The 25,844-nt window shown below is 41.6% G+C and overlaps 1 protein-coding gene across 2 annotated transcripts in view; it reads left to right on the top strand.

Moving 5' to 3' along the window:
- Positions 1-325: 325 nt before the first annotated feature.
- nhsb (Nance-Horan syndrome b (congenital cataracts and dental anomalies)) overlaps positions 326-25,844 on the top strand; it is a 27,135-nt gene continuing 1,616 nt past the window's right edge. Inside the window, exons 1-13 of one of the 2 annotated variants that reach the window (XM_046031748.1) lie at positions 326-350; positions 471-511; positions 17,056-17,208; positions 17,303-17,439; positions 17,768-17,815; positions 18,107-18,151; positions 18,257-18,301; positions 18,600-18,662; positions 18,928-19,120; positions 19,474-19,605; positions 20,248-20,400; positions 20,803-23,985; positions 24,194-24,317. In XM_046031748.1, coding sequence (XP_045887704.1) covers positions 493-511; positions 17,056-17,208; positions 17,303-17,439; positions 17,768-17,815; positions 18,107-18,151; positions 18,257-18,301; positions 18,600-18,662; positions 18,928-19,120; positions 19,474-19,605; positions 20,248-20,400; positions 20,803-23,985; positions 24,194-24,317 — 4,295 coding nt within the window. In that variant the 5' untranslated portion in view covers positions 326-350; positions 471-492. Of the gene's footprint in view, positions 351-470; positions 512-14,463; positions 14,528-17,055; positions 17,209-17,302; positions 17,440-17,767; positions 17,816-18,106; positions 18,152-18,256; positions 18,302-18,599; positions 18,663-18,927; positions 19,121-19,473; positions 19,606-20,247; positions 20,401-20,802; positions 23,986-24,193; positions 24,318-25,844 lie in introns of those variants that run through there. The other variant, XM_046031749.1, reaches the window with a different exon arrangement.

Genomic DNA, 25,844 nt, shown 5'->3' with positions numbered 1-25,844 from the left:
AAATTATTTGGCCGTGCTTACTACAGTCCTGCACATACAGATTTTTTTCATATTTGTGTCAGAGCATTGGATTTAGAGTGCGACCGATATATCGTTTTGCAGATATTATTGGCCGATATAAGCTACTTGCAGATTTATCTGCTTTGGCGTTTATAACAACTGATATATGACTATTAAAAAAAGAAACAGAGAGTCGGATCGTTCCCTCATGTCATGATTGTTGCATAGTTTGCCCACCAGAGGGCGCTCTGCAGCTCCTCTGTTCAAAACACTGCAGCACCACAGAACAAAACATTGGCTAACCGCTGTCTACCAGTAGCTCCTGGTACCTATCACACTCAGTGTTCACGGTGAGTTGTTCCCTTGTCACGTCAATTACATGACTTAAATAATAATAAAAACAGTCTTCATCACTTATCCTCTCCTGAAAACATTCATACCAGACTTGCTAACCCTCCCGTTTTTCACAGCACTCTCCCGGGTCACAGCAGGATGTTTAATGCTACAGTAGGTGAGTGGTGGAGGCTAACGTAGATTTATTTCTGAATCAGTGCAGCAATTCCAGTGAACAGTCCCCTCATTTCTCCCTAGTTCATTACTTCTAAATATTATTAAACATAAATTACAGCAGCTAACGCTGCCCGTTGCTAAATTAGCCACAAAGCCAATGCCATGTTTATAAGTGGAGGAGCGCTAACGTTAATGAGCGATTAAACTATAGTGTTTGATGTATTCTAATTATATTTGTGAGCTGCTGGTCTCTAGTTACAGTTGGCGTGTCAGAAATGATTAAACCAGAGCGGACTTGTGAACAAACGTGAGCTGTAGAAGGATCTAACACAGTTTCCTGCCGAACAAAGTTCTCTAATGTTACCTCTTCTTTTGAATGTGAAACGTTAGTGTGAAATCTCAAAGTTGCAGGTCCTTGTTGTAGACAGTCATTTATTAAACAGCAACGTTTCCTGTGGGACACTGTATCATAGACAGCATGTTTTACAGCCAGGTGATGGTGCATTATGTCAGGGTATCTTGGTATGGTCTCAACATAACAAAATTTTAGGGATAATATTTATTTATGTCATGCGTTTCTTAAAATAAGAGGAAAAAACAATATTGGCCAATATATCGGCTATCGGCTATTTCAACAACTATAACAAAACATGCTTCTGAAATAAATTGCCTACCCCAGCTTTATGTAAAATATAAAAGATCTGAGTATTTCAATCACTGCCAACCCCACAAATATTTTTTATTCGGAAAAAATATAGGATTTGCTCTTGACAAAGAACATGTGATCTGAAGGTTTATACTGTCAATTAAAAACACAGAAGTTGACAGTTATCAGGTAAAATTGACTAAAAAACAGAAAGACCTTAAAAGTGAAATGATGAAGCCTACCATCAGCTCTCCTAAAGTATTTGTCAGATTTCTCCAGAAAGCTCCTATTTTGCTGCTAAATAATTGGACCGTGGGACTGAAAGTCTAGTTTGTCCTTTATTATCTCTTGTTCCTTTTTCATTTATTTAACTTTTTCTATGTTATGTATTTGGCTGCAATAACCTGAGTGGTATGGATGAAGGCAGCAGTGTTATGGGTGAGATGAGTAAATTTGGCATAAACTAATATTTTTAAAGGATTTGTACGTCATTAATTTAACTAGCTGATGAATAATATCTCAACTGTCTCAAATCCTTCTCTAATTGTCCTGCACTTCTCATTGTTATCTCCCTTGGTTTAATATGAGTGAAGAAGAGTGACACTGCTGGGCAAAATCTACTTGTTTATTGTCAGTGCTATTCATTCAATTCCAACTGCTGAAACAGAATGAAATTCTCCTGGTTAAATCGTCAGTACAAACATCTGTGCTAAAAACAAATCTCTGGTTCAAAAATAATTTATGCAAAAGACTATGTTTGTAACTTTAGCAGATAATAAGTATGAGCGATAAAGAGAACTGCTAAGATATGTCAAATCACAGAGTTAAAAAATTCTGTTACCTGTTCTGCTAATGGCCGGATGTGTGTTGAGATTTATAAAACTTGTTGATATATTTAGAGGATCCGGAGGGACGTCAAGCAACGTCAGGTACTGCGAAACAGATAGGTCCACAAGATTTTAGCTTCAATGCTCACATTCAGCTACAAGTATGTGGCCATACTTGTACAGTAGCTGTATAGTGTTTAGTGTGTATTTTAGATTGAGAGAAAATATTACCAGAACTACTGCTACCTCGTTAGGTCCATAAGGTAAAAAAGCTCACCTGTATTCACTTTATCAGCGGGGCTATAACTACCACTTGATTTTTTAAGACCTAATTATATTTTTTTAGATTGAACTTGGCAGAAGATCATAATGTAGGAACACAACATTCACATTAAGTATAACTGAACTGTTACATGAAAAATATGAAATTGTGTACTTTCTTTTTTAAATACTCAGTTTGGCCTTGGTTGGTAGAGAGTCAAGGATTTCTTGGTGGGGTTGCCCTGGATAAATTTGGACTCATGACCTCAGTATTGCAAACTATCCTAACAGTACATTTCTCCTATATAACATACATTCATCGGAATATTTTCAAATTCCAGTTAGAGTGCTCAGTTCAGGTCTCTGATTTATGGTCTATATATAATCAGCTGGCTCTTGTGAATGCTGTTCACATCAAAATCCTGCTTGTGTTACACTGCAGCACAGACAGAAGCGGTTCAACAAGAGTTCAGGGGAAAGCAGGAGTAGTGCTTTGGTTTCATAGACTGCAACATCTTCCCAACATCTTATGAGTTGTCTGTTCTGTGGGGAACAGATCCACCAGTTGTTACCAAACAGCTGAGAGTGTTACCACTGAGCAGTGCGCCACGCCACCCTGTGTGAGACCGAGTGTGTGTAGAGGGATGAATTCTGTGTTTGCATGAGTACACCTGTTAGTGTGTGTGTACATGCGGTACTAATACACAATTACTTTCCTTATCTGTTTTCTGTGTGTGTGTGTGTGTGTGTTGTGTGTGTGTGTGTGTGTGTTTGTGTGTGTGTGTGTGTGTGTGTGTGTGTGTGAAGGGGTGAAAAGGTTTGTGTGTGTATGTATGTCTGTAAAAGTGTGTGTGTGAGAGAGAGAGAGAGAGAGAGGAGAAGCATGACCTACATTTGGCAAAGCTCATCGTATGAGCATGAAACTGCCTAACATCACCCCAGAGCTCCTCAGCACAGAGCCACGCGATTGGCTGCTTTCAGCTCCAGCCTGACAACAGCACTGGCATCACCCAGGGGGAGGGGGAGGGGGAGAGAGAGGAGGACATGGGGAGGAGGCACATACATCCAAATCCAGAAGACGAAAGATGCAAAGAGAAAAGAGATAGAGAATGTAAGAGTGAGGTTAAAGCTCCAATTAGAGACAGTGATGCTTATGAAGGTGTATGTGTGTGTGTGTGTGCACCCGATTACATGTTTTACCTTGTCACATATGTTTTGTCTTCAACCGTTTGGGAACAAAAAGCTGGTCGCCACAAGATAAAACATTACATTATAAGGTTAAGATTTGGCTTTAGCCATTTTAGCGGCACGGCTCAAGAAATGGCATTGCTGGTCAGACAGTCAGTCGATCGGTTGAGCCACCACTTTGGTCCAACCTGAAATATCTCAACAACTATTGGATGGATTGCCGTTCAATTTTGTACATTCATTACTCCCATCTTGTGTCATCATCAGATCAAATCATTAATTTGTCCAATACTTTGGTTTGTGATTAGGCTAATGGCATTCCCATCAGCCTCAGCTTTATTTTGTGTAATTGTGTTAATTAGCAAATGTTAGCAGCCAAACATGCTTAACTAAGATGGTGAACATTATAAGCCACATCCCTACATCCCAAACATCAGCATTTTAGCATTGACATTACGTGTAGCATGCTGATGTTAACATTAGCTCAACGCACTGCTGTGCCTATAAGTACAGCCTCACAGAGCAGCTAGCATGGCTGTACACTTTTAGTCTTGTTTGGTTAAGACAAGGGTGCGCTCCATTTATCTTGGAAGTTGGTGGTCGGAGCTGGGAATGACGTCACACCCTAGTTGATGGTGTTCCAGTTAACAAGTCGGAAAACCTCGCTTGTTCAGCCGTTGTCTACAACTAGCCAGGTTAGCCATTGTTACGCTGGTTGATAAAAAAAGACACATTGTGTGGTATTTACTCATATTAAACACTGTAGCAACACGTCCACAGACAGCAGTTGGACAGTACTTTGTGTACGAAAATTTGAGACACAAGTACTCAGAAGTGCTAATAAACAGTAAAAACTACAGCTTTCACTAAGTGTTGATACTCAGAGCAGCCATCTTGGATCCCCCGACTTCCCAAATCAGAAATACGACTTAAGGGGGCGTTCCCTTTGAAATTTCTGACTTTGAACTCGGAAATTCCAACTTCCCATGTCAAATGGAACGCCCCATTAGTTTAGGTTCATGTCCGGCTCAGGGTTCGGGGTAGGCATGTAGTGGTTATGGTGAAGGTTAAGTTTTGCTGGAATGAATGTAAGTCAGTGGAATGTCCTCATAGATGCTGACTTTGGTGTCTTTGGTCATGTGAGCTGTCACAATAGAGTGGGGATTTGTAGCACCACTAGAGCTGACAAACACATACATACATAAACACACACACACACACACACACACACACACACACACATACAACCTCTTCTGCTTCTGTGTCATACTCTGTCTCTCTCTCTCTTTCCCTGAGATCCCCAGGCACAAGGCATTATGGGAATCACTCTGACATGGCTCTTCACAGCTTTAATCTTTAAGTTGTTTCCATAGAAACGACTACATTCATTCAGTTGAAAACTGTCTATAGAAAAATGTCCTCACCCAACATAAACCGCCGCCACAACCCAACAACAGAGGAAGATCTTAGTCACTGTAAGCTTATTGATCCATTAATTATAAATAATGAAGAGTCAGTATTGATGATGTCAAGCATGCAGGACCAAAATAACTGAATCCAGTTAATTTTTTTAATTCCTGGAGTGAGAATTATATACAATTCACTAGAAATTACATTATTGTGTCACTACAGCTATAAGTTCTTAAATGGTGGTTTCGTGTGTGAAAAGTAGATAATTCACAGTTTAAAAAAGGATAGTTCACCCGCATACAGGAGATAAGGCAGGTGACATTTGGTATGTGATGTGTTTAGTGAACTTGCAGCCAAGTGTGCGTTAAATCAGGTTGAGGTAGCAGCAGCAGACCCCCTCCTGTCCTCAGGTACAGCCCACTGGTGTGTCCTCAGTTGCCACAGAAGCCCTTTTCCTTCCCTTCTCTCCCTGTCTCTTTATCCCTGTCTGTCTGTCTCTGGCCTTCTGGCTCTCAGGTGTGACATGTCTGCACACACACACACACACACACACACATATATATATATATATACACAATATCATATACAAAAGAAACTGTAACATACTAATGTATAAATGTATGCTTTTAATTTGAAAGGCACACAGATGTGCTGTACCTGTGAATAAACAAACACGCACACACACACCCATTTACACTATGACCAGCGGTAGGAGTCTTCCTCAACACACACACAGCAGGAGATCACCCCATCCCTGCATATGTGCCGGTTTCCATGGAGACACACAGTTAAAAATAACATGGGCGATGGCTCGTCTCGTGCCATTCCACCAACATGACTGAAGCATTCACACGCACACACACACACACACACACACACACACACACACACACACAGGCACAGAATGATGCTTGCTGAAGTCTGTTTGACAAGCACACACAGAGAACAATATGAAAACACACAGACACAGACACACACACACACACACACACACACACACACACACACTGCCACCATCGTTGTTGGCATGATAGCGCCGTTTATTCCCACCCCCCTGCTGCTGCTCTATACAGAGATGATATCAGATGTTTTGATGACAATAACACGCCTACTGTAGTGCTGTTAACTACTATAGACGGCATACAAGTATATAGTTGTTAATTTTTTTAAAAGGCTCAGTAATTTCCTAAATCCACTTGGCACTGTAGTTTTTAGCAAACTGAGTAAATAGAGCATTTTGAGGGGACTACTTTCAGCTGCGGATTAATACATACTAGTATTTATGTCAGCAACATGGTGTATGTAGGATTGACTCAAAATAAACTGCCTGTGTTCATGGTAACGAAGGAACATGTGGGCTCATTGATGTGTTTTTAATAGTATTAATTTGGTAGTATTAAATTGGACAACAATGAAACTTGTTGCACAGAGGGGTGAGTTATCAGACTTTGGCTATAGAGACCACATTTGTTAGTAGGATCAATTATTTTGTCATGGAATTAAGTGACAAAAAAGGAAAAATATAGAATATCACCACACTAATGCTCTTTAACTGAAGCTCTGCTGGTTAAAGGGTTCTGTATCTGTGGTCTATATAATTCTACACGTTAGGAGATAATGTGCATTTGTTTCTTTCAACATGCCATATGCTTTTTATTACCTTAGAATTATTCAATAGTATTCTGCTTCTGCTACCTCCTCAAATAAATTTAGGAAAATTGTGTGCGGTTGATCTATTCCCCACTCTGTGTCATGGAACTTATGTTACACAGGTATTACAGCATGAAAGTATTATGATGTTTTTAAGCAGGATGCAAACTACAGGGGAGCCAGGGGGAGCTTGTGGGGGGGGGGTCTAAAATATGTGGCATGTGTGCTTTTCTTGTCATCACCATTGAAGCATCACGGTGCAATATCATAACCTTAAATCACTTTAACGCAAAGATCAGAAGCCTCAGCTGAGTGTGACACCTCCCCTGATAGTTTGCACAAAGGTTTTAAGGGGTCAGCGGCCATAAAAGAAGCTCTGATGCAGTAGTAGTGTCCCATTATCAAACATCAAAAAGAAGTCCCAGTGAGGACAGCATTAATAAAACCAGCTACTATACAGCGTCATTTATCTGATTTGTGATCAAGCAGTTGTGAAGGAAGCTAGAAACAGAGAGAACCAAAGGATTTGTTTGTTCTATTCTAGCCATCAGGGTTAGACCCTAGGTGACTCCTCTGGTACATCAGACATGCTGTGTGTGTGTGTGTGTGTGTGTGTGTGTGTGTGTGTGTGTGTGTGTGTGTGTGTGTATGTGTAAATTCAGGCTTTTCTGCGAGTTTTCAAACTAGTAAACAAAAGATACAGGAATTACTATTGACCCAATGGATTAGAATGCAAACATTGCCACTGTAGGTGAGTGCCACTACACTATTATTATCTCTATATTTCCTTCGCTGATTACTGCCTCTTTAGGAACAATACTGCAATATTAATGAGGACTGAGATGATGCAGAGACCTCATAAAGTCTGAGCAAGGAGAGGAGGCCCTGCAACAAACTTTGATCTCCTCCTGCTGCTTTTCTCAGCAACCATGTGTCCACTGACAGAAACCTATTGTGGTGTGTTGTATGATTCTGACTTGTTCTGTGAATGCTTTTGTGACTGAAATATATAGGCTTTAAACTCCTCATTTCCAACAGCTGCAAAAAATTTCTTTATCCGAAATGAGGATCTAAGGAGATTCCATTGTGTATATCATTCCTATTATAGAGTCCTCTCAGACAAATCTGTGAATCTGGGCTATAAAAATAAATACAAAATATGTGTTAAAAACAGCACATTGTAGTGTTATGGAGGGTTATGTGCCAGGCGTTTCTTGGTCAGACGGAGTAGATAGAGCCAGGCTACCTGTTTCCAGCCTTTGTTCTTAAGTTAAACTAGTAACTGTCCTGGCAGCATATTTACTATACAGATATGCCTTTTCCCTAAAACGTCAAATTATTTCTTAAAAGTATGGCAGGAGGAGGCAATTAGCTTAGCTTACCATAAAGAGTGAAGGTAAGGCCTTAAAAAGTAAAATAAATACAACATATTGATTAGTGAGATTTAAAAATGTGCTGGTACATGACATGAGAGTGATATTGTATCGTAGTCTCATCTAACCCTATTTCCCAAAATGTCAAATTATTCCTTTAGAAAATAGATGAGTGGTCTACTACAATGCCAATCCAGCTATTAATTAAGAAAATGTTATTTTGTTGCATAGAATAGTAAGTTAAGATGTTTACTACAGTATGCACACTTTGGTTGACTTGTCGAGGTCGAGGTAGTTGGCCGCCCACCCTGAGCCATGGTTCTGCTCGAGGTTTCTGCCTCTTAAAAGGAAATTTTTCCTTGCCTCTGTCGCGCTACATATATATAAAAGTGAATTGAAATTGAACTTTTTTTTATTTCATGTGACTTTCAGTCCATGTATGCAGAATATTCTGCATTGTCTCTGACTCTGTGTAGTGTTCATGCTGTGCCACTAAGGGGCAGTATAGGAGCACTTTCAGTGGGGTCTGTTAATATTGGGTAAACAGCAAGTGCAGAGCCAGGAAATCATCCCTTGAACATTTATCTTGCTGTTATGTTGTTGATATTTTGGTTGTCTCATTGGGCTCACTGTGACCCAGTGGTTGCGATAATAAGATGTGTTAAAACATGAATGTTGTGCAGGCCAGAGGGGCAGAATAGAGGGATTGAGGCGGGAGGCTAAACAATAGTGCAGGTGTGCAGCTGGGGGAAGAGAGATGGGAAAATGGAATGGGGGTAGTATGATTTATTCATTTTGTGGGGAAGAAGAAAAGAGACAAATATAGATAAACAGAAGGGGAGATAAATAGAGGAATTTTATACATATTTATTTATCATCAATGCTACTACCGTCATAGGTTATAAGCACCAAACCAAGAGAGATCAAATTGAAATCTACAAAATAAATGAGTATGTTCCCTACATAAAAAACAAGTCTGTAAAAGATGACACTGAAAGTGATTTGGCCTAAGCTCCTCAGGAAGGACAAGCCATAAGGGCATTATCCAAGAAGCTCAGGTTACGGTGCAGCTCACATACGGTTGAAAGGTCTGTGATCTGGCCCTGATGTTTCATTGATCAATCAATGCCATAACTGAAAAACAACTTAAGGCCTCCCAGCAGTCTTGTTTAGAGAAACTGCTGTAAACAACTGAGGCAAGCCACGAGTAACATCCGTACATTTAATATTCACGACCATGTTCTCCTCTGTTTGTGCTGATGTTGACCACTGCGGTGAAGCGTGTGCAGACACGTGGTGAGTTTGCATGTGTGTGCAGACATTTTCAGTGTGTCTGTGTTTGTCCCATGGTGCCACGGCGGGAGGCTGAAAGCTCCTCGAGCAGACTGCCAGCTCCGCCAGCTCTACTCTAAAGTCAGTGAACTGCCAGAGCTCCAGATTACAGCAGATTACCGGGCAGGGTGCACATACACTCTCTCTGTCTCTTTGTGTGTGTTTGTGTGTGTGTGTCACGCTGTTTATTTTACAACCACATGGGGATGTTGAGTTCTCACAATAAGTGCAGACAAAGACACTGAATGATATGGCTGAGAATAATTTGCTTTCAGATTTTCAAATTATGGCCTAAATGTCCAGTTTCTGCCTCATTGTTTTAATGTTTGTTGATTATTTATAAATACTATTCTTTATTCTTATTTATAAAAAATTTTATAAAAATTTATTTTTTTATGCCAACACAGAGTCAGGTGTTCTCACACACACACACACACACACACTCTTTGGTGGCAGCAATAGAAGGATTGAACACGTGGTACATATTCCCAACATGTGGTGGATTAATACATTAATACTTTGTGGCTGCCCTCCCTCCATATTACAGCATCATAAAGAGATTACGGTCGGGGACAGGCCATGCCCAGGCAGGATCCTACCATCTGACACCAGCGGATGGGGGTGACTCAAAGAGACAACAGAGATGAGACAGAGAAGTGAGAGTTTGTGATGAAGCGTAGGTGCATCATTCCTCGTGGGTACGATGTAGCTCTTGGCGAGGACAAAGTGAAACGTCCACACATCATGTGGACAAAGAAGAAACATTTCTTTTCAGTGATGTGTTGGGTCAGCTAAAGGGAGGAGAGAGCAGGGACAGCAGGTGGGTGGGTGAGGAGGTGGAGGGGGAGGGTATGTGTCTGCAGATGTTGCTAGTCTGGATGTTGGACTTGCACAGGAATGTTTTAGAAAGGTCTGCAGGAGTAAATAAGTTGCCATTATTCGGAGACAGATGACAAGGAGTCGGCAGGAGGAAAAAAACAAAAAAGAGTAAAAGAAGAATAAAGAGTTGACAGCTGCTGGCCATGGCTTTGGCTTGTCTCGGTCTAGGCTGCGTCCCTGTGAGATCCAAAGGTACTGTCTTTAACATCAGTGTGTTCCTTAAAACCTGTTATTACCCATTTAGTTCCTGTTTTCATTGATTATACTTTTTAAATACTTTTTTAACTAAGACAGGAATTTGACTATAGTGACACTGTTACGATGATATACCAGGAAAAACAGATTTTTTTATTCTGTATTACATCTGTCTGTATTACATTGTGATAGATTTTTTCAAAAGATGCTTTTTTTGCATTGTGCACACTACAGTGTTGTGGGCATGAGGTTGTTTCATGTATGTCAGGCTGAATTTTAAAAAAACTGTATAAAATGATGCACAAGTCATCTAGAATTTTTTCATTTGATGAAATGGTGCATCTATAAAAGAAAGTGCTGCATCTTGAGCATCTTCTTGAGCTGAAATGATTAGTCAATAAATTGTCAAGTTTATGGACAGAAAATGAATATACAAACATTTTGATAACCATTAACAGTTTCGTAATTTATGAATTGTTTCGTAATTTAAAAAAAAAAAGTTCTTTTTTTTCAGTTTATTTATTTCTCGATAATTTCATTGGCTACACTGTCTCATGAAAATATTTTCTGGTTTTCTTAGTCTTGTAATACTAAATTAAATGTATTTGTTTTTGGACAGCTGGTTGGCCAAAAAAAGACATTTGAAGACGTCACCTTGTGTTTTTATTACTATTTTGTGCCAATGTATCGACCAAACAATTGATCGATTAATTGGGAAAATAAGTGGCATATTAATCAATCATGAAAATAATTGTTAGTTGCAGACCTATAACCATCATATAACTTCAATGAAGAGTTAAGAAGGTGTATCACCTTCTTAACTCTAGAATATACAGTGCGAAAAAAGATTATACTGACAACCTCAAAACGTGCAATGTTCACGCTTCACAGAAACAAAACTCACTAAAACCGTCTTGGTTAGTCTTTCCAAACAATCACCTACTCTTGTTTGGTCCAAATAAACCCTTAATTCACAGAGTTAGATGTAAAAATATTCTGGCGCAACACACTGTCAATGTGTCTCTGGTACCTGACCTCCCACTGCTCCTCTCCCGCTTGATGCCCCTCCCGTCCCCACCAGAATTCATCGCTTCTTCCTGGAGTAAGAGTCCTGGTCAGAGCCGCTGTAAATCACCCCGATAATGCTTTCCCTGTTGTCACACTAGCTAACTACAGTAAGCAGCAGTTATGAAATGAGATGTGATATGCTGCCCCTATGTTTATGAATTGGACTGGTAGAGAGTAGTCTCAATTCTAACACATTGTACCTTTAAAACTAGAAAAGGGAGAAAACTGTATGTTAAATGGTTAAACAGTGCAAGTAGATGTTAACTTAAAAATACATGACAAGCATTGATTATCATGTATTTTGTCAACAGTCGCATTCCAGTACGTATGTTCAGCTAATGGCGAGTTAATGTAAAACTGTTATCCCTGAAAATTAAAGTGTTTCTGCAAAAGTAGCAACATTTTGAACACTGTGGTTTAAACAAACTGCCAATATCAATATAAAAAATGTATATTACTACTGTTAATGAGAAGCGTCGCATGACTGATGAGCCGTTGTAGGCCCGCTAACAGTGAACAGTTTTTCCTCTGCAGAACTGGCCAGCTAGTGTGTCTTATATAACAGCTGTCTACTATGACAAGATTCTGCAGCTACTGCCATAGGGAGTGTGCTGCCTGACCCAGATACACCCTAATACATTCTCCACTAATGACTTACATTCACTCACATCTGGACCAGAGAGAGTGAGACAGAGAGAGGGATACAAAATCATATAGCTGTACCAGAAAGAGAAAAAGCAATATTAAAGCAGTAACATATGTGGAGTGTTAGTGCTGTCACTGCAAATGTCATAAATGATTGTGCATGGTTGTGATGTTTTTTATAGTTAGTTGGCAAGGCTCTTTTTTTACACTATACCATGTCCTCAGTGCATACATACCTTAGCTGTTCACTGGCTTGCTGAGGTTTGCTACTGACCCTCATACCATTACATGGTGTAAGCACAAAATGATGAAATCTTCTAGTTATTGTTAGGATGTTTTTCTTTCTTATTTATTATAGTGTCTTTCTTATTTCTCTTCTTCTTCCCTAAAAGTTTGTAGATCTCAGAAACCATAACGCCCTTATCAGCCAGCCTTCAAGATATGTTTTTTAAACTCATCCACTTCTAAGTTAATGAAAATTAGACCCATTACCCAGATGAAGCTGAAGTGGCGCCATAAACAATTTTTACAATTTACAATTTAGCCAATAACTCACCAACTGTACATCACACATTTAAAACCGCTGCATTGACATTGACAGTTTTAAGTTGAGCTCTACTGACAACACACTACATACAATTTCACACATTTCAGCACATCTGTCTTTCCTGATATTGCCGTCCTTTAGCAGAATAATACTTTTGATGTGATATGTTCTGCCTTGGTTAAAGTTTATATGAAGCCCAACTGTTTCTAATAAGATATGCTTTGCTATGCTATAAAATGTTACCGCGGAATATAAACAGCTGACCACTATCACCTAACCAAATTTCAGCAGCTCATAAAGGCTGAATCGTAAATATTCTTGAAACTTTTTGTCTACAGTGAGTCCATCTGTCTATGGATTAATTAATCTATCCATCAAACTCTCAATTTTAAGTTAAGAGTGAGTGGAGAATGATAAATTATCGGGTATTATATTGTTTTTGTTTTCTATTTATAATACCTGTATTTGTTGTATTATATTTTACAAATTTAATATAGCAACTTGCTGCTGCCTATTTTGGCCAGGACTCTCTGAAAAAGATTTTTAATCTTAATAAGCCTTTCCTGGTTAAATAAAGGTTTAATTAAAAAAAGTTTTTTTCCATAGAAGCCTTTTTAGAGTATCCCCATGACCTCCTACTTCTTAGCTACTGTTCATGCCTCCGGTCCTCCTGCCAGTTGGGCATGCATTGAACACCTGCAATGGAGAGGGAGGGACATCCTTACCAGGTGCCAAAACCATGTCCACCAGACCCTCTTGGTGCAAAAAAGCACTGTCAGCACATTAGGTTGTGTTCTGGCACTGATGGACCAAGTTTACGCCTTTAGACTTGGGCTGATGTGGGCTGAGAATCAGCTTCCATTAGCAACACAGCTAGTCTTCTTCCCAAGACTCTAGCAAAGGCTTTCCCTAATAGGCTACGTCAGGTGACATGACAGTTTCAACACACCTTCCTGCTCTTATAGTCGGGGCATGCTAGAAAAGAACCAGTTGGTACCACATGCAGTCCAATAATGTCAGAAAGCTAAAGTGTTTGTAACTGTTCCTAATGTCCACACTCAAAGGCGGAGTGAAAAGCAGCAGTCATAGAGAGGAGTGAAACGTTAGAACAGTTTAAATATGGGTAAAACTGCATACATTTTCAGATGGTCTCTCCTTGAAGACACTCATAGTGCGGCACTTTGGTTGTTTGTATGAAAAGTGACAGATATAGTTGTGTAAAGAATGAAAAAAGAGAGTTCAAATGCCACCCACTTTCTTACAGTGGGTATCAGTCTCAGATTGTCGGTTTCTGAAAACTACAGAACTACAGATTGTCCCAAATTCAACGTATGAAAGGTATGAGTGGAGGGGTTTCAAACGCTGAATACATCTCACCACAAGCCCCTGCCTTAAACTTTGATGATAATTCAAAGGGGGCACTTCAACATATTGTAAATTCTAGCTAGTTGCTATATATAATACAATTCCTCCATTTCCTCCATCCATCCATCCATCCATCATGTTTCTCGCCATCTCTCATTTAAACTGTTCAGCAATTATGTTGATGTCTTTTCTTCCTCTTTTTTTGATATATTTGAAGTATTTATCGGAACATTTTGTTTGATCCTCTGAAGACCGAAGTGTATGATTCCATGTCTATTCATCTATTGTTAATGGGAATCTAAAAAGTCATGTTGATTAGTTCTTCTCTTTTGTTGGATCCAGCCCTTAATCAAACATTTTAAGCACAAAATGCAAATCAACAACTTAACCACATACATTTGCATTGCTTCTGTTTAATGTGTATTAAGAATGTCTGGACCATGGGAATTGCTCCATTACTTTCTTATTGGAGTGCATTTCTTTGTTAAACAGTGTTTTCTACCTTCTTTTTTATTGTACCCTCTCTCGTCTCCTCTCTTGGTGCCGTTGGCATGCAAGTCCCGATGATGACACTGCAAGTTGCTACAGCTGCACATTTCAGGATGAGGGGAAAAAGAGATGCAGGAATACAGTAAGAAAGAGAGGAATGATGGGAGAGACAGAGTATGCATTAGATGAGTGTGTATGTGTGCTCAGCTATGTCTCGACTGGTCCTGGATGTTAGCGAAGGGTGACTCCCAGCATTAGCTTCATTACAATCAAATGCAGATGAGGAAGAAGAGGCACAGGACAGCAAGAGTGAGGCAGGAGTGGGACAATGCAGGTAGAGAAGAGAGGTGACAGATGTTAAAATACAAAAATTTAGATTTTGTTATATGCTACTGAACATTGATTTGGGTAGATTATTTGTATATCTGGTGGATTCTCTAAGATAAGTAACTTTGAAAACAGCACTGCTTTATTCATGAGTCTTTTTAGGGCTATGTGAGTCACTGCCAGAGGAAGGTTAGTGAGGTAGTAGGCTGAGTATTTTTCCATGTTTGTTTGGTGAAGTTGTTGCTGCAGCCTGGCAATGGACTATAAAATTACATCAAATGGAACTTTACTGATGTTTTGTTAGCTATGCAGGTATTGTACCATATTTCTATACTATATAGGTATATGTTAAAGTCCCAAAATTTTGCTTTGCTTTATGCTGCTTCACTTGAATGATTGAGATTCACTGTGCAGAATGATGTATGTGAGTTTGACACTAGAAGCCTGTTTTCACATACAAGGGGCAATATTTCTCTGTACTCACCTTAAATCTGACTTTACCTTTATCTACATACAAACATGATTTTGTGACATCCCAATTATTTTGGAGACAATCGATGTCATGTGGGAATATGAAACATCCAACACACACTCACCATTAAGAATGGACTTTTCAGTGAAGTATATGAGGAATTTTGTGACCTGTGGTTAAACAATATTTGCATATTCGTATATTCTGGATTTTTCTATCTAACCAACTGAACTTTTTGTGGACAAAACATATAACACACATATTATTATTCAAAGAAGAAAGAAGTCTAGAGGGGATCTTTAAGTAAAAAATCTTTTTTGTGGGAGTTTTTTGATGACATACAGAATAAAGCAGCAGTCTTAGCCCTACAATTTGATGATAATGACGAGAAGACACTTTCATAGCAGAGGCAAGTGAGCAAGAAAAAAAAACAGTATCAAAGAGGAAGAGAAGGAAGGGACGATGACAAGAAAGATCCGCCAAACAAGTGGGCTACCAGGCAATGAATCCACAGTAACAAATCTGCTAATTTAACTGTGTCACAACAACTAGGTCAGCACCTTCTACAGATTTTTAAAGAAACATGTTTTTTCCAGCCTGGTTCCAATAGTCTCCTTCTCTGTCCCTCTTTTTTTTTACTCAACTGGTGGTAATTACCACCTAGAACCAAGAATAAAACACAGTGTTCAAAGCATGGTTCTTGCAGATTTTGCACATCTGTCAGTTTAATTTCCCAGAATTTCCTTTAACATGCCATCATTTCACCTTTTAATTATAAACGCCATTATAGTCAAATTCATCTTAATTAGGTGTCCAAGCCCGAGAAGGGCATGGGAACCCAATGCAAGGCATCGCGGCTCCCAGGACCAGCAGGGATGGGAACCCTATTGTAATTGTATTTCAATTTGTCTTTAAATTTCTGTTGCTGTTTTTCCTCTACTACAATGCATACACTTACATCTGCCAAGAGAGTAGGCTATGTACAGCTTCAGAGTCTTTTGGTGGTATTCTATAAACATTATCTTGTATCATACGGTGTGATATGCAAAACAAGGAAATAACTTTATATGTGATAGTCTTTAGGGCTGAAAACTGTGTAATTGTTTATTTAGATTAAATAAGGCAACCTACTGTGCTTCTTTAGCCTTAAATTGGCCGAATTCTGCGGATGTGAGCTTGCTGATTTAATTGCAGGCCAATACAATCTTGATGAGCAATGAAAGGTTGCTTAGTTACTGATGTACATGTGGCTTTCAAGGGCACAGTTGCATTTTGAATTCTGAGTTAAAAGAGGGCAAATAGGATTCATAATAAAAGCTAAAAGGGCACTGAGAGCAGATAAGAGAGATGGATAATTAGTCCTCTCTCTCTCTCTCTTTCTCTCTCCTCGTCCCCTCTTAAATTAATCGTTTTCATCTTTGGAAATGAAAGTTTGAGATTCTCAGTTGGACATCATTCATGACGACAGGTTTGCTGTGTTTTCTAGTATTAATACATTGTGGTGACAATAAACATAATGTACAATGGTCTGCTGGTGTATGCAGAGTTGTAGTGGTGAGGTGTGTTTAGCTGCCACCTGCTGGCATATTTTAATGTAAAATATGGAAAGGGAATAGACATGCCTTGCATCAAACTTCCTGAATATTTATTTTCTGTATTGTATTATTTTCCTTATTTTCCTTTGTTTTGCGTATGTGTTGACTGGCTTTAGAGAGAGGCATGCCTACGGGTGGTAAAATGTAAAGCCTAACCTGGGTCTCAGAAAATACTCAGACATGCAGCCTACCTGGCAATAGGCACTATTCCAACACAGTATCCTACACACATCAAAGAGACTTAAAATGTTCTGTCTCTGTCCACTCTCATCTTAGCTGTGTCGAACCTGGATATAGAGAGCAAGCTGTCACTTCACTATCAGGCTCCATGGCACCAGCAACACAACGTGTTTCATCCTTGTACCCGACCACCATGTCTGGAGGAACTGCACAGAAATGCTCAGCTCAGTCTCAGAGCTCTGCACCGAGGTGAGAGCGGCTGATCTAGTCTGCACAGTTGCATTATGTTGCGTTCAAATCACATGGGAATTGAGTTTCCTTGTATGTTTTTTGGGTGTTACAGACGAACAACAGCGCCACCGCTCCACAAGTCGGGAGAGAAACAGGGTGACCATCTCGATCTCAGTGGCTCCCCCTATGCCCACCTTCCCCTCACCACACTCTATCCGCCGGCAACAGAGGAGTCGCCTGGCACGAGCGGTAGGGACGATGCACTGTGCACAAGTAAAAATCAACCAATCAAGGAGCGGTTATTCAGAAATGGTTAACTTTGAATGGCAGGAACTAAAACTATATTATGCGACTGTATTTCTTATCAAGTAGTTCACAGTGTCACCACTGAACAACTAGCCAGTTTGTTTTGTTCATGTCCAGTGAGGTATAGAGTAGTGCGGAATGCATTAAAGACACATTCAGTAGAACATCAAAGAAACACATTTTCAGTTTTTCTTCTGCTTATTGACACCTTTTTATTAAATATGCGTTACAATAAACTGACACAATATCTCATTCTGATGTTGCCATGCAGCAAGAGAGAGCAGAGAGGGAGCGAGAGTTAGACTATCAACCCAGGAAGGTAAAACAGAAGTTTGTCTGTATTTATGTTCCTTAAATGTCTAACATGTAGATGCCTGCTGTAAGTTTTGTGTTACATCCACCTGTGTGCACAGCAACTGATCTGTGTCTGGGAACTCATGTAATATTGCACTGCAGTACTACATTAGATTCCAGTATAAAAATCCCTTTCTCCTTAATAATGTGGTTGTATTGGTACCTGTTTACTATATATCAGTATACAATATAGGTTTGTTCTTTTTAGAACTTTACTAGCTTTATCTTCATTTCTATCTTTATGAATATCTTGAAGGAGAGGACTGTGAGAGAAACAGAGATCCAGACCATACAGAGAAAAGTAAGAAATAATCTCTAATTTCTATGGTAAAAGACCAACAATTTTACATGTGTTGGCACACTCAACAACAATTGTTTGTATGTGTTTGTTTTCCTGCGGCCACAGGAAAGGTCTGGGAGAGAGGCAGATATTCAAACGATCCAAAGAAAGGTAAGAACGATGTTTGACTGACGAACTAGCAACTCTACCAGACTTCTACTGCCATTAGGATTAACTCAAGTTTTCCTTAATGTATCTATTGAAAGGCAGAGTAAATGAAGGCAAGATTTTAACAAAAGCACAGCACAAAAAAAAATTTAATATGAGGTGACAAATAGGACCTGTCTGTCTCATTCATCCTTCACCTTTTGACTTTCCTTTAGTATTTTTATTTTAAATGATTTAATATTTTGGATTACTCATGTCATCTGTTCTTTTGTTTTTCTTTTGTTGTATTTTGTTTTCATAGTTTGAGTGCTTTTACTCACTTCACCCTATTGAAGGTTGCATCTTCATTCCATGGAGTAGAAAGGTATCAAACATTTGTGTTGTTTTAACTTTCTATTTACCCTCTAGTGGTTCAATAGTTACTTCTTGATAGCCTCACATAGCACCAACTTTGGTTTGTTTTTGCCATTACATATACTGATATTAGAGAAATGGTAAAATAGTGGCTGCTTCTTACTACACACCGCCACTGCAAATAATTCCTTTTAGTCTGTCCAAATAAGTAAATTATGTATTAAAACTGTTGGACTGTATCAGCACCTACTGTGTCTGCTGTCTGTTTCTTCCAGGCTACCTCAACAGCGGAAGGTGAAGGTGGAGAGGTCCTGGGAGTCCACAGAGCAAAGGCCTCCGCCCCCAATGCCCCCTCGATCCAGGATAAACAGACAAACTGGTCCAAGGAAAACCTCCCACCTTCAGATCCGAAGACGACTGCCGATCCTCACGCCATCTCCTCCTGCATCATCCCCATCAATGTCACAGGTGAAATATAGAAGAAAAATAGGAAAATTAAGAACAAGCAAGGTTAGCCCTAGTGAGGATCAAACCAGGAACCTTCTTATTGTGAGGCAACGTTGCTAACAAGTGACGCAACAGCAACTGTTCCCAAATCAGGAATCAAACCCAGACTGCCTGCATGAAAACCAGGAAACCTAACCATATATATGGGAATAAGCAGCAAGATGATAAGATTATTAAAAAATAAACAGTGTAGCAAGCATTGTTAACCTATACTGCATTAAATAGTCTATATACTGCATATATATAGATATATATATGTATATATTACATTTAAGCTTTTGATATGGCTTACGGCTTCTGTGTTGTTATTGCAGGAGTTGGGTTTGACAGGGAAGCAAGTGTTCGTTGCTCTCTAGTCCATTCCCAGTCAGTTCTTCAGAGGAGAAGGAAGCTGAGGAGGAGGAAGACTATCACAGGAATACCCAAAAGAGTACAACACGACATGGGTATGTTATAGAGCACACCTGCTCATTGGTGGAAAATTTAGGGTTAATATACTGTATGGGAGGTTTGGCAAATTGCTGTAGGTTTTATTAATATTTTACCAATCAAATTGCTAAGATCCGGGGATGAGGTGACCTTGCTAAAACAGCCATGAGTCCATGAGGGCAAGCTAAATGAGCAGCAACAATCATATGCGAATGAAAATACTAGGCAGTCCATTAAAATTGTTACCTAAACTGTACTAGCTACTTTTGAGCTGGTTCAACTTTGACCTATTTACCTGTATTTATGCATGCATGCAGTTCTATGTACATTCTTCCACCTTTGTTTTTCCATCCAAATAATATGATTTTAGTAAAACGGCTTAACTGTGGATTTGTTTACAATCTGATCTTGAATCAGGTAGGTCCCAATTCTTAGCAATTTAGGCTAGTGCTTAAAATGTTACCATTACATATAGGACTAATGGCTAAAACTACAAAGATAACATTATGTAGTAAAAAGAAATAACAGAATTTCCCCTGTTGTTTTGTGGTTCCTGTTTGTGGAGACCATGTTTGGTTATCTTTTTCTTATATCTTCTGAACAAAAGGTTTGTACATGATATCTCAGACATTGAACATGCTTTGTCTCTTTGCATTCAGACTCAGATGAATCACCCGTAGCAAGAGAGCGCACAGTGATCATCCATGCCAACCCGCACCAACTCTCTCTCTGTCAGGAAGACCTCTCAATCAGCGGTCGCCTCCATCACACTCGTGACTCTGGCTGCCAGACAGATGATTTCCTTATAGCATGTAAGTTTCTGAGAATGGGTGGAAGTATGGAAGTATATTTGGTTCTTTATTGCACTTCCTTTTTAGTCTGTCAGGCTCCCATATCTGTGCTATGCACAAGGATGAGGAGTCATTCCTGCTATAAATTAAATTATAAAATGTTTTGCTGTGATGATTTGTAGGAGGATATTGTTCAGATCTACTCCTTCTCAGATAGCTGCCATTGCTAAGTTTGAACAGGACAACCATCTGAAGGCTGCCAATAATATCAAACCAGCATACTTTAATTTTCAAACTAGATCCATCAAACTGGAATTCCAATTATTTATTTATAAGAACTTGCTGTAGTCCATATGGCCGACATCCATGTGAATTAAGAAATGTCTCTGTTCCCCTTTCTCTTTTCTGTCTTTCCCTTTTCAGGTACAGCTGCTCCCTCCAGAAGGCGCATCAGAGCTCAACGTGGCCATCAGGGAATCCCTGCCTCCCTGTCCCATTCAACAGGCAACATTTCATCCCTGGGTGACCAGTCAGACTCCACATACACCAGTGCTGCAGCCCATGGTGGACGCTTAAGATCTCGTAGCCTACCTCGAGAGGGTGGACGTCTAATGGACAGTGATGAGGATGACGATGATAATTATGATGATGATGACGAAGACGAAGAGTTGTCACCATACGAAGCAGAGGACTTTATTCCACCTGGCCCTAGTCCAAGAATGAAGATGATGATGATGAAGGATGAAGAAGAGAGCACAGATGACCAGGCAGCTCCTGAGCCACTGCAACTTGGAACCCTTAAAAGGTTGCAGAGATCTGGGGAAAGAGACAGAGGGGGTGGAGGAGGAGGGAGCCCAGAGCATAGCTGGATGGAGAGGGGCCGTTCTCGCTTGCCCCGCAAGACTGACATGGGCAGCTGTGAGATCTCTTCGAGTTCAGATACTTTCAGCAGCCCTATTCACTCTGTGTCTACAACAGGAGTTCTAGGCAGCCATGTGGACCACAAAGAAGACCACCAGTCATCGAGCGGGAACTGGAGTGGTTCTAGCTCCACCTGCCCCTCTCAGACATCTGAAACCATCCCCCCACCCTCGTCTCCACCACTGACAGGCTCATCTCACTGCGACTCAGAGCTGTCACTCAACACTGTGCCCAATGCCATTGATGAGGGATTCTCCCTGGATCCCTCATACCACTCTGACCTCAGACCCCAGGGCCAGGGTCACAGGTCAAGCTCATTCACATCCTCAGCCACAGACCAGCTGGATGATGCAGGGGTCAGTACGGCCAGTGAGGGGGAGTGGACATACCCTCCAGACCAAGACCAGACTGATCCAGACCAAGACCCTGACCAGACCCAAAACCTGAGCCATAGCCATGGGTTAGCCCAGGAGTACGGCTCCAAACAAGGTCTGGAAGACCAAACCTGTTTCAGTGACAAGACCAGCAACACTGAAAAAGAGCCTGGCTCTCATTACCCATCTGATACAGAGGGTTTCTACTGTTCTTCTGTGCATTTTGGGGAGTGTAATCAGAGTTACAGAGGATACATGTATAACTATGCAGACCCAGGGCCAGACTGTGGCCAATCCAACACTGTGGCAGCACCACTATCCCATGGAGTTTATCCCCAACCCACAGCTGGCTTCAGAGCAGGCACTATGACCCTGGGGAGGACCTTTCGTCCGCTGAGGAAACCAAAAGTCAAACCTCCACCACCCAAACGGACCTCCTCGCTGAAGGAGACCAGTAGTAGTGTTGATGTTGGAACGGACACACAAGCAGATCAGGATCAACCAAAGACGGTTAGTGAACAAGAGCTTACCTTGTCTTCCACAGATATTAAGCTGGAACTGGAGCTAGAGCTTGGAGTTGCTCCAGAACCATTACAGACATCTTGTCTAGTGGCAGAGCCTTTGGGAACTTGGGGAATGGGACTGAGTGAAACTGTGGACATAGTAGAGCCCATGTCCTTCAGCTCTGCTGATACACACTCATTTAAGGATGAAGGTGCTGTGCAATCTGACTATGCAGACCTGTGGCTTCACAACACTGAGCTGAAGTCCAACAATGGTGAGTACACGTCCATGTCCAACTCAAGCACAGCCACAGGCACTACTGTCATGGAGTGTATCAAATCACCAGACAGCTCTTCCTCCTCTACAGAAACCCAAACCCAGGCCAATACCCAGGCTTCAGAGACCAGGGCCTCTAGTCCACCACTCCCACCTGGAGATTTCAAACTTGGGTCACCAGAGAAGCTGGCTGGCCTGGCCTCACCATCAAGTGGATATTCCAGCCAATCAGAGACTCCAACATCCACCTTGCCCTCATCTTCGGCAGCATTCTTCCCAGGACCTCTGTCTCCCTCAACTGGCAAGAGGAAGCCCAAAGTGCCCGAAAGGAAGTCTTCTCTCTCTTCCCTGCAGCACTTTCCCAGAGATGGAGCTTCCATTTCCTCTGGCTATAAGAGAGACCCTGACTTCCCACCTCCACCTTCTCAACTTGATCTCAATGTTCTTCATGGTGGTTATGTCAGACACACACTATCTCACCGGACACACCACATGCACACACTCCACCACAGCAAACACAGAGTTGCAAACGTTTTAGCCATAGGACCAAAGTTGTTGGTCCCCGAGGCATCAAATACCAACCCACCGCCGAGTTCAAACTCTGCTCCAACAATTCCTAGCTCCCATCTGTTAGCGATAACTCCATCTGCTCTTCGTTCAGTGCAGCTCCATTCTATTAGCCTATCTACAGATAATACTACCACTATAGACCAGGAAACAGCAAGTGTAGCAGAGACCGCTACAAGACCCAAATGTCCTCCTAGTGGTTCTACTCTGGCTCCACCACCTATAAACACTAGGCCTCTCCCTCCTCGCAGGCCACCTCCCAGACCTCCAGCACATGACCACATCTCCTCCCCTGAACATTTGCAACCACCTCCCCCTGGCCGCCACCCTGATGGGCCGCCATCCTATGAAAGCCTGCTACTCAGACAGGACCGCTATGGACCTGGAACCTTCTGGGCTATGACAGCCTTCAGAACCCGGATGGATCCATTATCAGAACTCTCCGATGACAGCTCACCCTTGCATCGGCCCGTGCCACGTGCTCCCCACCCTTCGCCTGTGGATTTACACACGCATATCCACTCGCACACAGAGTTCAGAGGGCTCACGCACTCAGCTCATGCACACTCTGAGTTTAGGGTTTTGGGAGAGCGCTCATTCTCCCAGGATGATGATGATGATGACGAGGAAGAGGAGGAAGAGGAGGAGCAGTTGAAAGAGCCACAGAGGGCTGCATGTTCCAGAGGAGGCATGCGATCGGACCACCCTCCACCCCCAGCATATGAGTTTGCTGGGGGATCCCACTCAGACTCAGGGCCCTGGGCTAGTCCAGTCAAAGTGCCTGGTACCAAAATGGAGACATCGCATCCTTACCTAATCAGCGATGCAAGGAAAGGTAGACAAGAAGAGCAGGAAGAAGAGGAGGACGTGACATCAGGTGCTACCAGAAGTGCCCATCAGCAGCAGCTACAGGACAGCAAAGATGACTCCACCACTCCTGACACTGAGGATTACTTCAGTAAAGGTAAGCTCGTAAAATAAATTCAACTGGCAGAAGTAGACTCTTTTGTACAGACAACAACACTGAAACATGCATTTATTTAGCTGGTTACTCATCTAGTAACCTTTAATTGTAAACAGAGAGCAAGATTTAAAGGATGGTTATTTCACCGATTGTATACTAAATGATCAGACAACCAGATGACATGTGATAGGGATGTTGTGTGCCGCAGATTCCACACCGAGTGATAATTCGCTCTCCCCTCTGACGGATGACACCAAAGTGGATGATGACATTATTCTCACATCACCCAACAAGACCCGTACAACTGAGGACCTGTTTGCCATGATACACAGGTGCTGTAATTTGCATTTATGGTTTGGCTATGTAGTATCTATGTACTGAACTTAATCTCTCTCGCGCCCTGTCGCATTCTCTCTTGCTCTCTCTTGTTCTCTTGTCGGCGTTAATTAATTAATACATTAACGCGATAATATATATATATATATATATATATATACTACTCAAAAAAATAAAGGGAACACTAAAATAACATATCCCAGATCTGAATGAATTAAATAATCTCATTAAATACTCCTTTCTTTATATAGTTGAATGTGCTGACAACAAAATCACACAAAAATGATGAATGGAAATCGAATTTATCAACCCATGGAGGTCTGGATCTGGAGTCACACTCAAAATCAAAGTGGAAAACCACACTACAGGCCGATCCAACTTTGATGTAATCTCCTTAAAACAAGTCAAAATGAGGCTCAGTAGTGTGTGTGGCCTCCACGTGCCTGTGTGACCTCCCTACAACGCCTGGGCATGGTCCTGATGAGGTGGCGGATGGTCTCCTGAGGGATCTCCTCCCAAACCTGGACTAAAGCATCCGCCAACTCCTGGACAGTCTGTGGTGCAACATGGAGTTGGTGGATAGAGCGAGACATGATGTCCCAGATGTGCTCAATTGGATTCAGGTCTGGGGAACGGGCGGGCCAGTCCATAGCATCAATGCCTTCCTCTTGCAGGAACTGCTGACACACTCCAGCCACATGAGGTCTAGCATTGTCTTGCATTAGGAGGAACCCAGGGCCAACCGCACCAGCATATGGTCTCACAAGGGGTCTGAGGATCTCATCTCGGTACCTAATGGCAGTCAGGCTACCTCTGGCGAGCACATGGAGGGCTGTGTGGCCCCCCAAAGAAATGCCACCCCACACCATTACTGACCCACCGCCAAACCGGTCATGCTGGAGGATGTTGCAGGCAGCAGAACGTTCTCCACGGCGTCTCCAGACTCTGTCACGTCTGTCACACGTGCTCAGTGTGAACCTGCTTTCATCTGTGAAGAGCAAATTTGCCAATTTTGGTGTTCTCTGGCAAATGTCAACCGTCCTGCACGGTGTTGGGCTGTAAGCACAACCCCCACCTGTGGACGTTGGGCCCTCATACCACCCTCATGGAGTCTGTTTCTGACCGTTTGAGCAGACACATGCACATTTGTGGCCTGCTGGAGGTCATTTTGCAGGGCTCTGGCAGTGCTCCTCCTTGCAGAAAGGTAGAGGTAGCGGTCCTGCTGCTGGGTTCTTGCCCTCCTACGGCCTCCTCCACGTCTCCTGATGTACTGGCCTGTCTCCTGGTAGCGCCTCCATGCTCTGGACACTACGCTGACAGACACAGCAAACCTTCTTGCCACAGCTCGCATTGATGTGCCATCCTGGATGAGCTGCACTACCTGAGCCACTTATGTGGGCTGTAGACACCGCCAGCATTCAAAAATGACCAAAACATCAGCCAGGAAGCATAGGAACTGAGAAGTGGTCTGTGGTCACCACCTGCAGAACCACTCCTTTATTGGGGGTGTCTTTCTAATTGCC

The sequence above is a fragment of the Micropterus dolomieu genome, linkage group LG20 (genome assembly GCF_021292245.1).
Source record: "Micropterus dolomieu isolate WLL.071019.BEF.003 ecotype Adirondacks linkage group LG20, ASM2129224v1, whole genome shotgun sequence".
Lineage (NCBI taxonomy): Eukaryota > Metazoa > Chordata > Actinopteri > Centrarchiformes > Centrarchidae > Micropterus > Micropterus dolomieu.
This window is presented reverse-complemented; position numbering and strand designations above follow the sequence as displayed.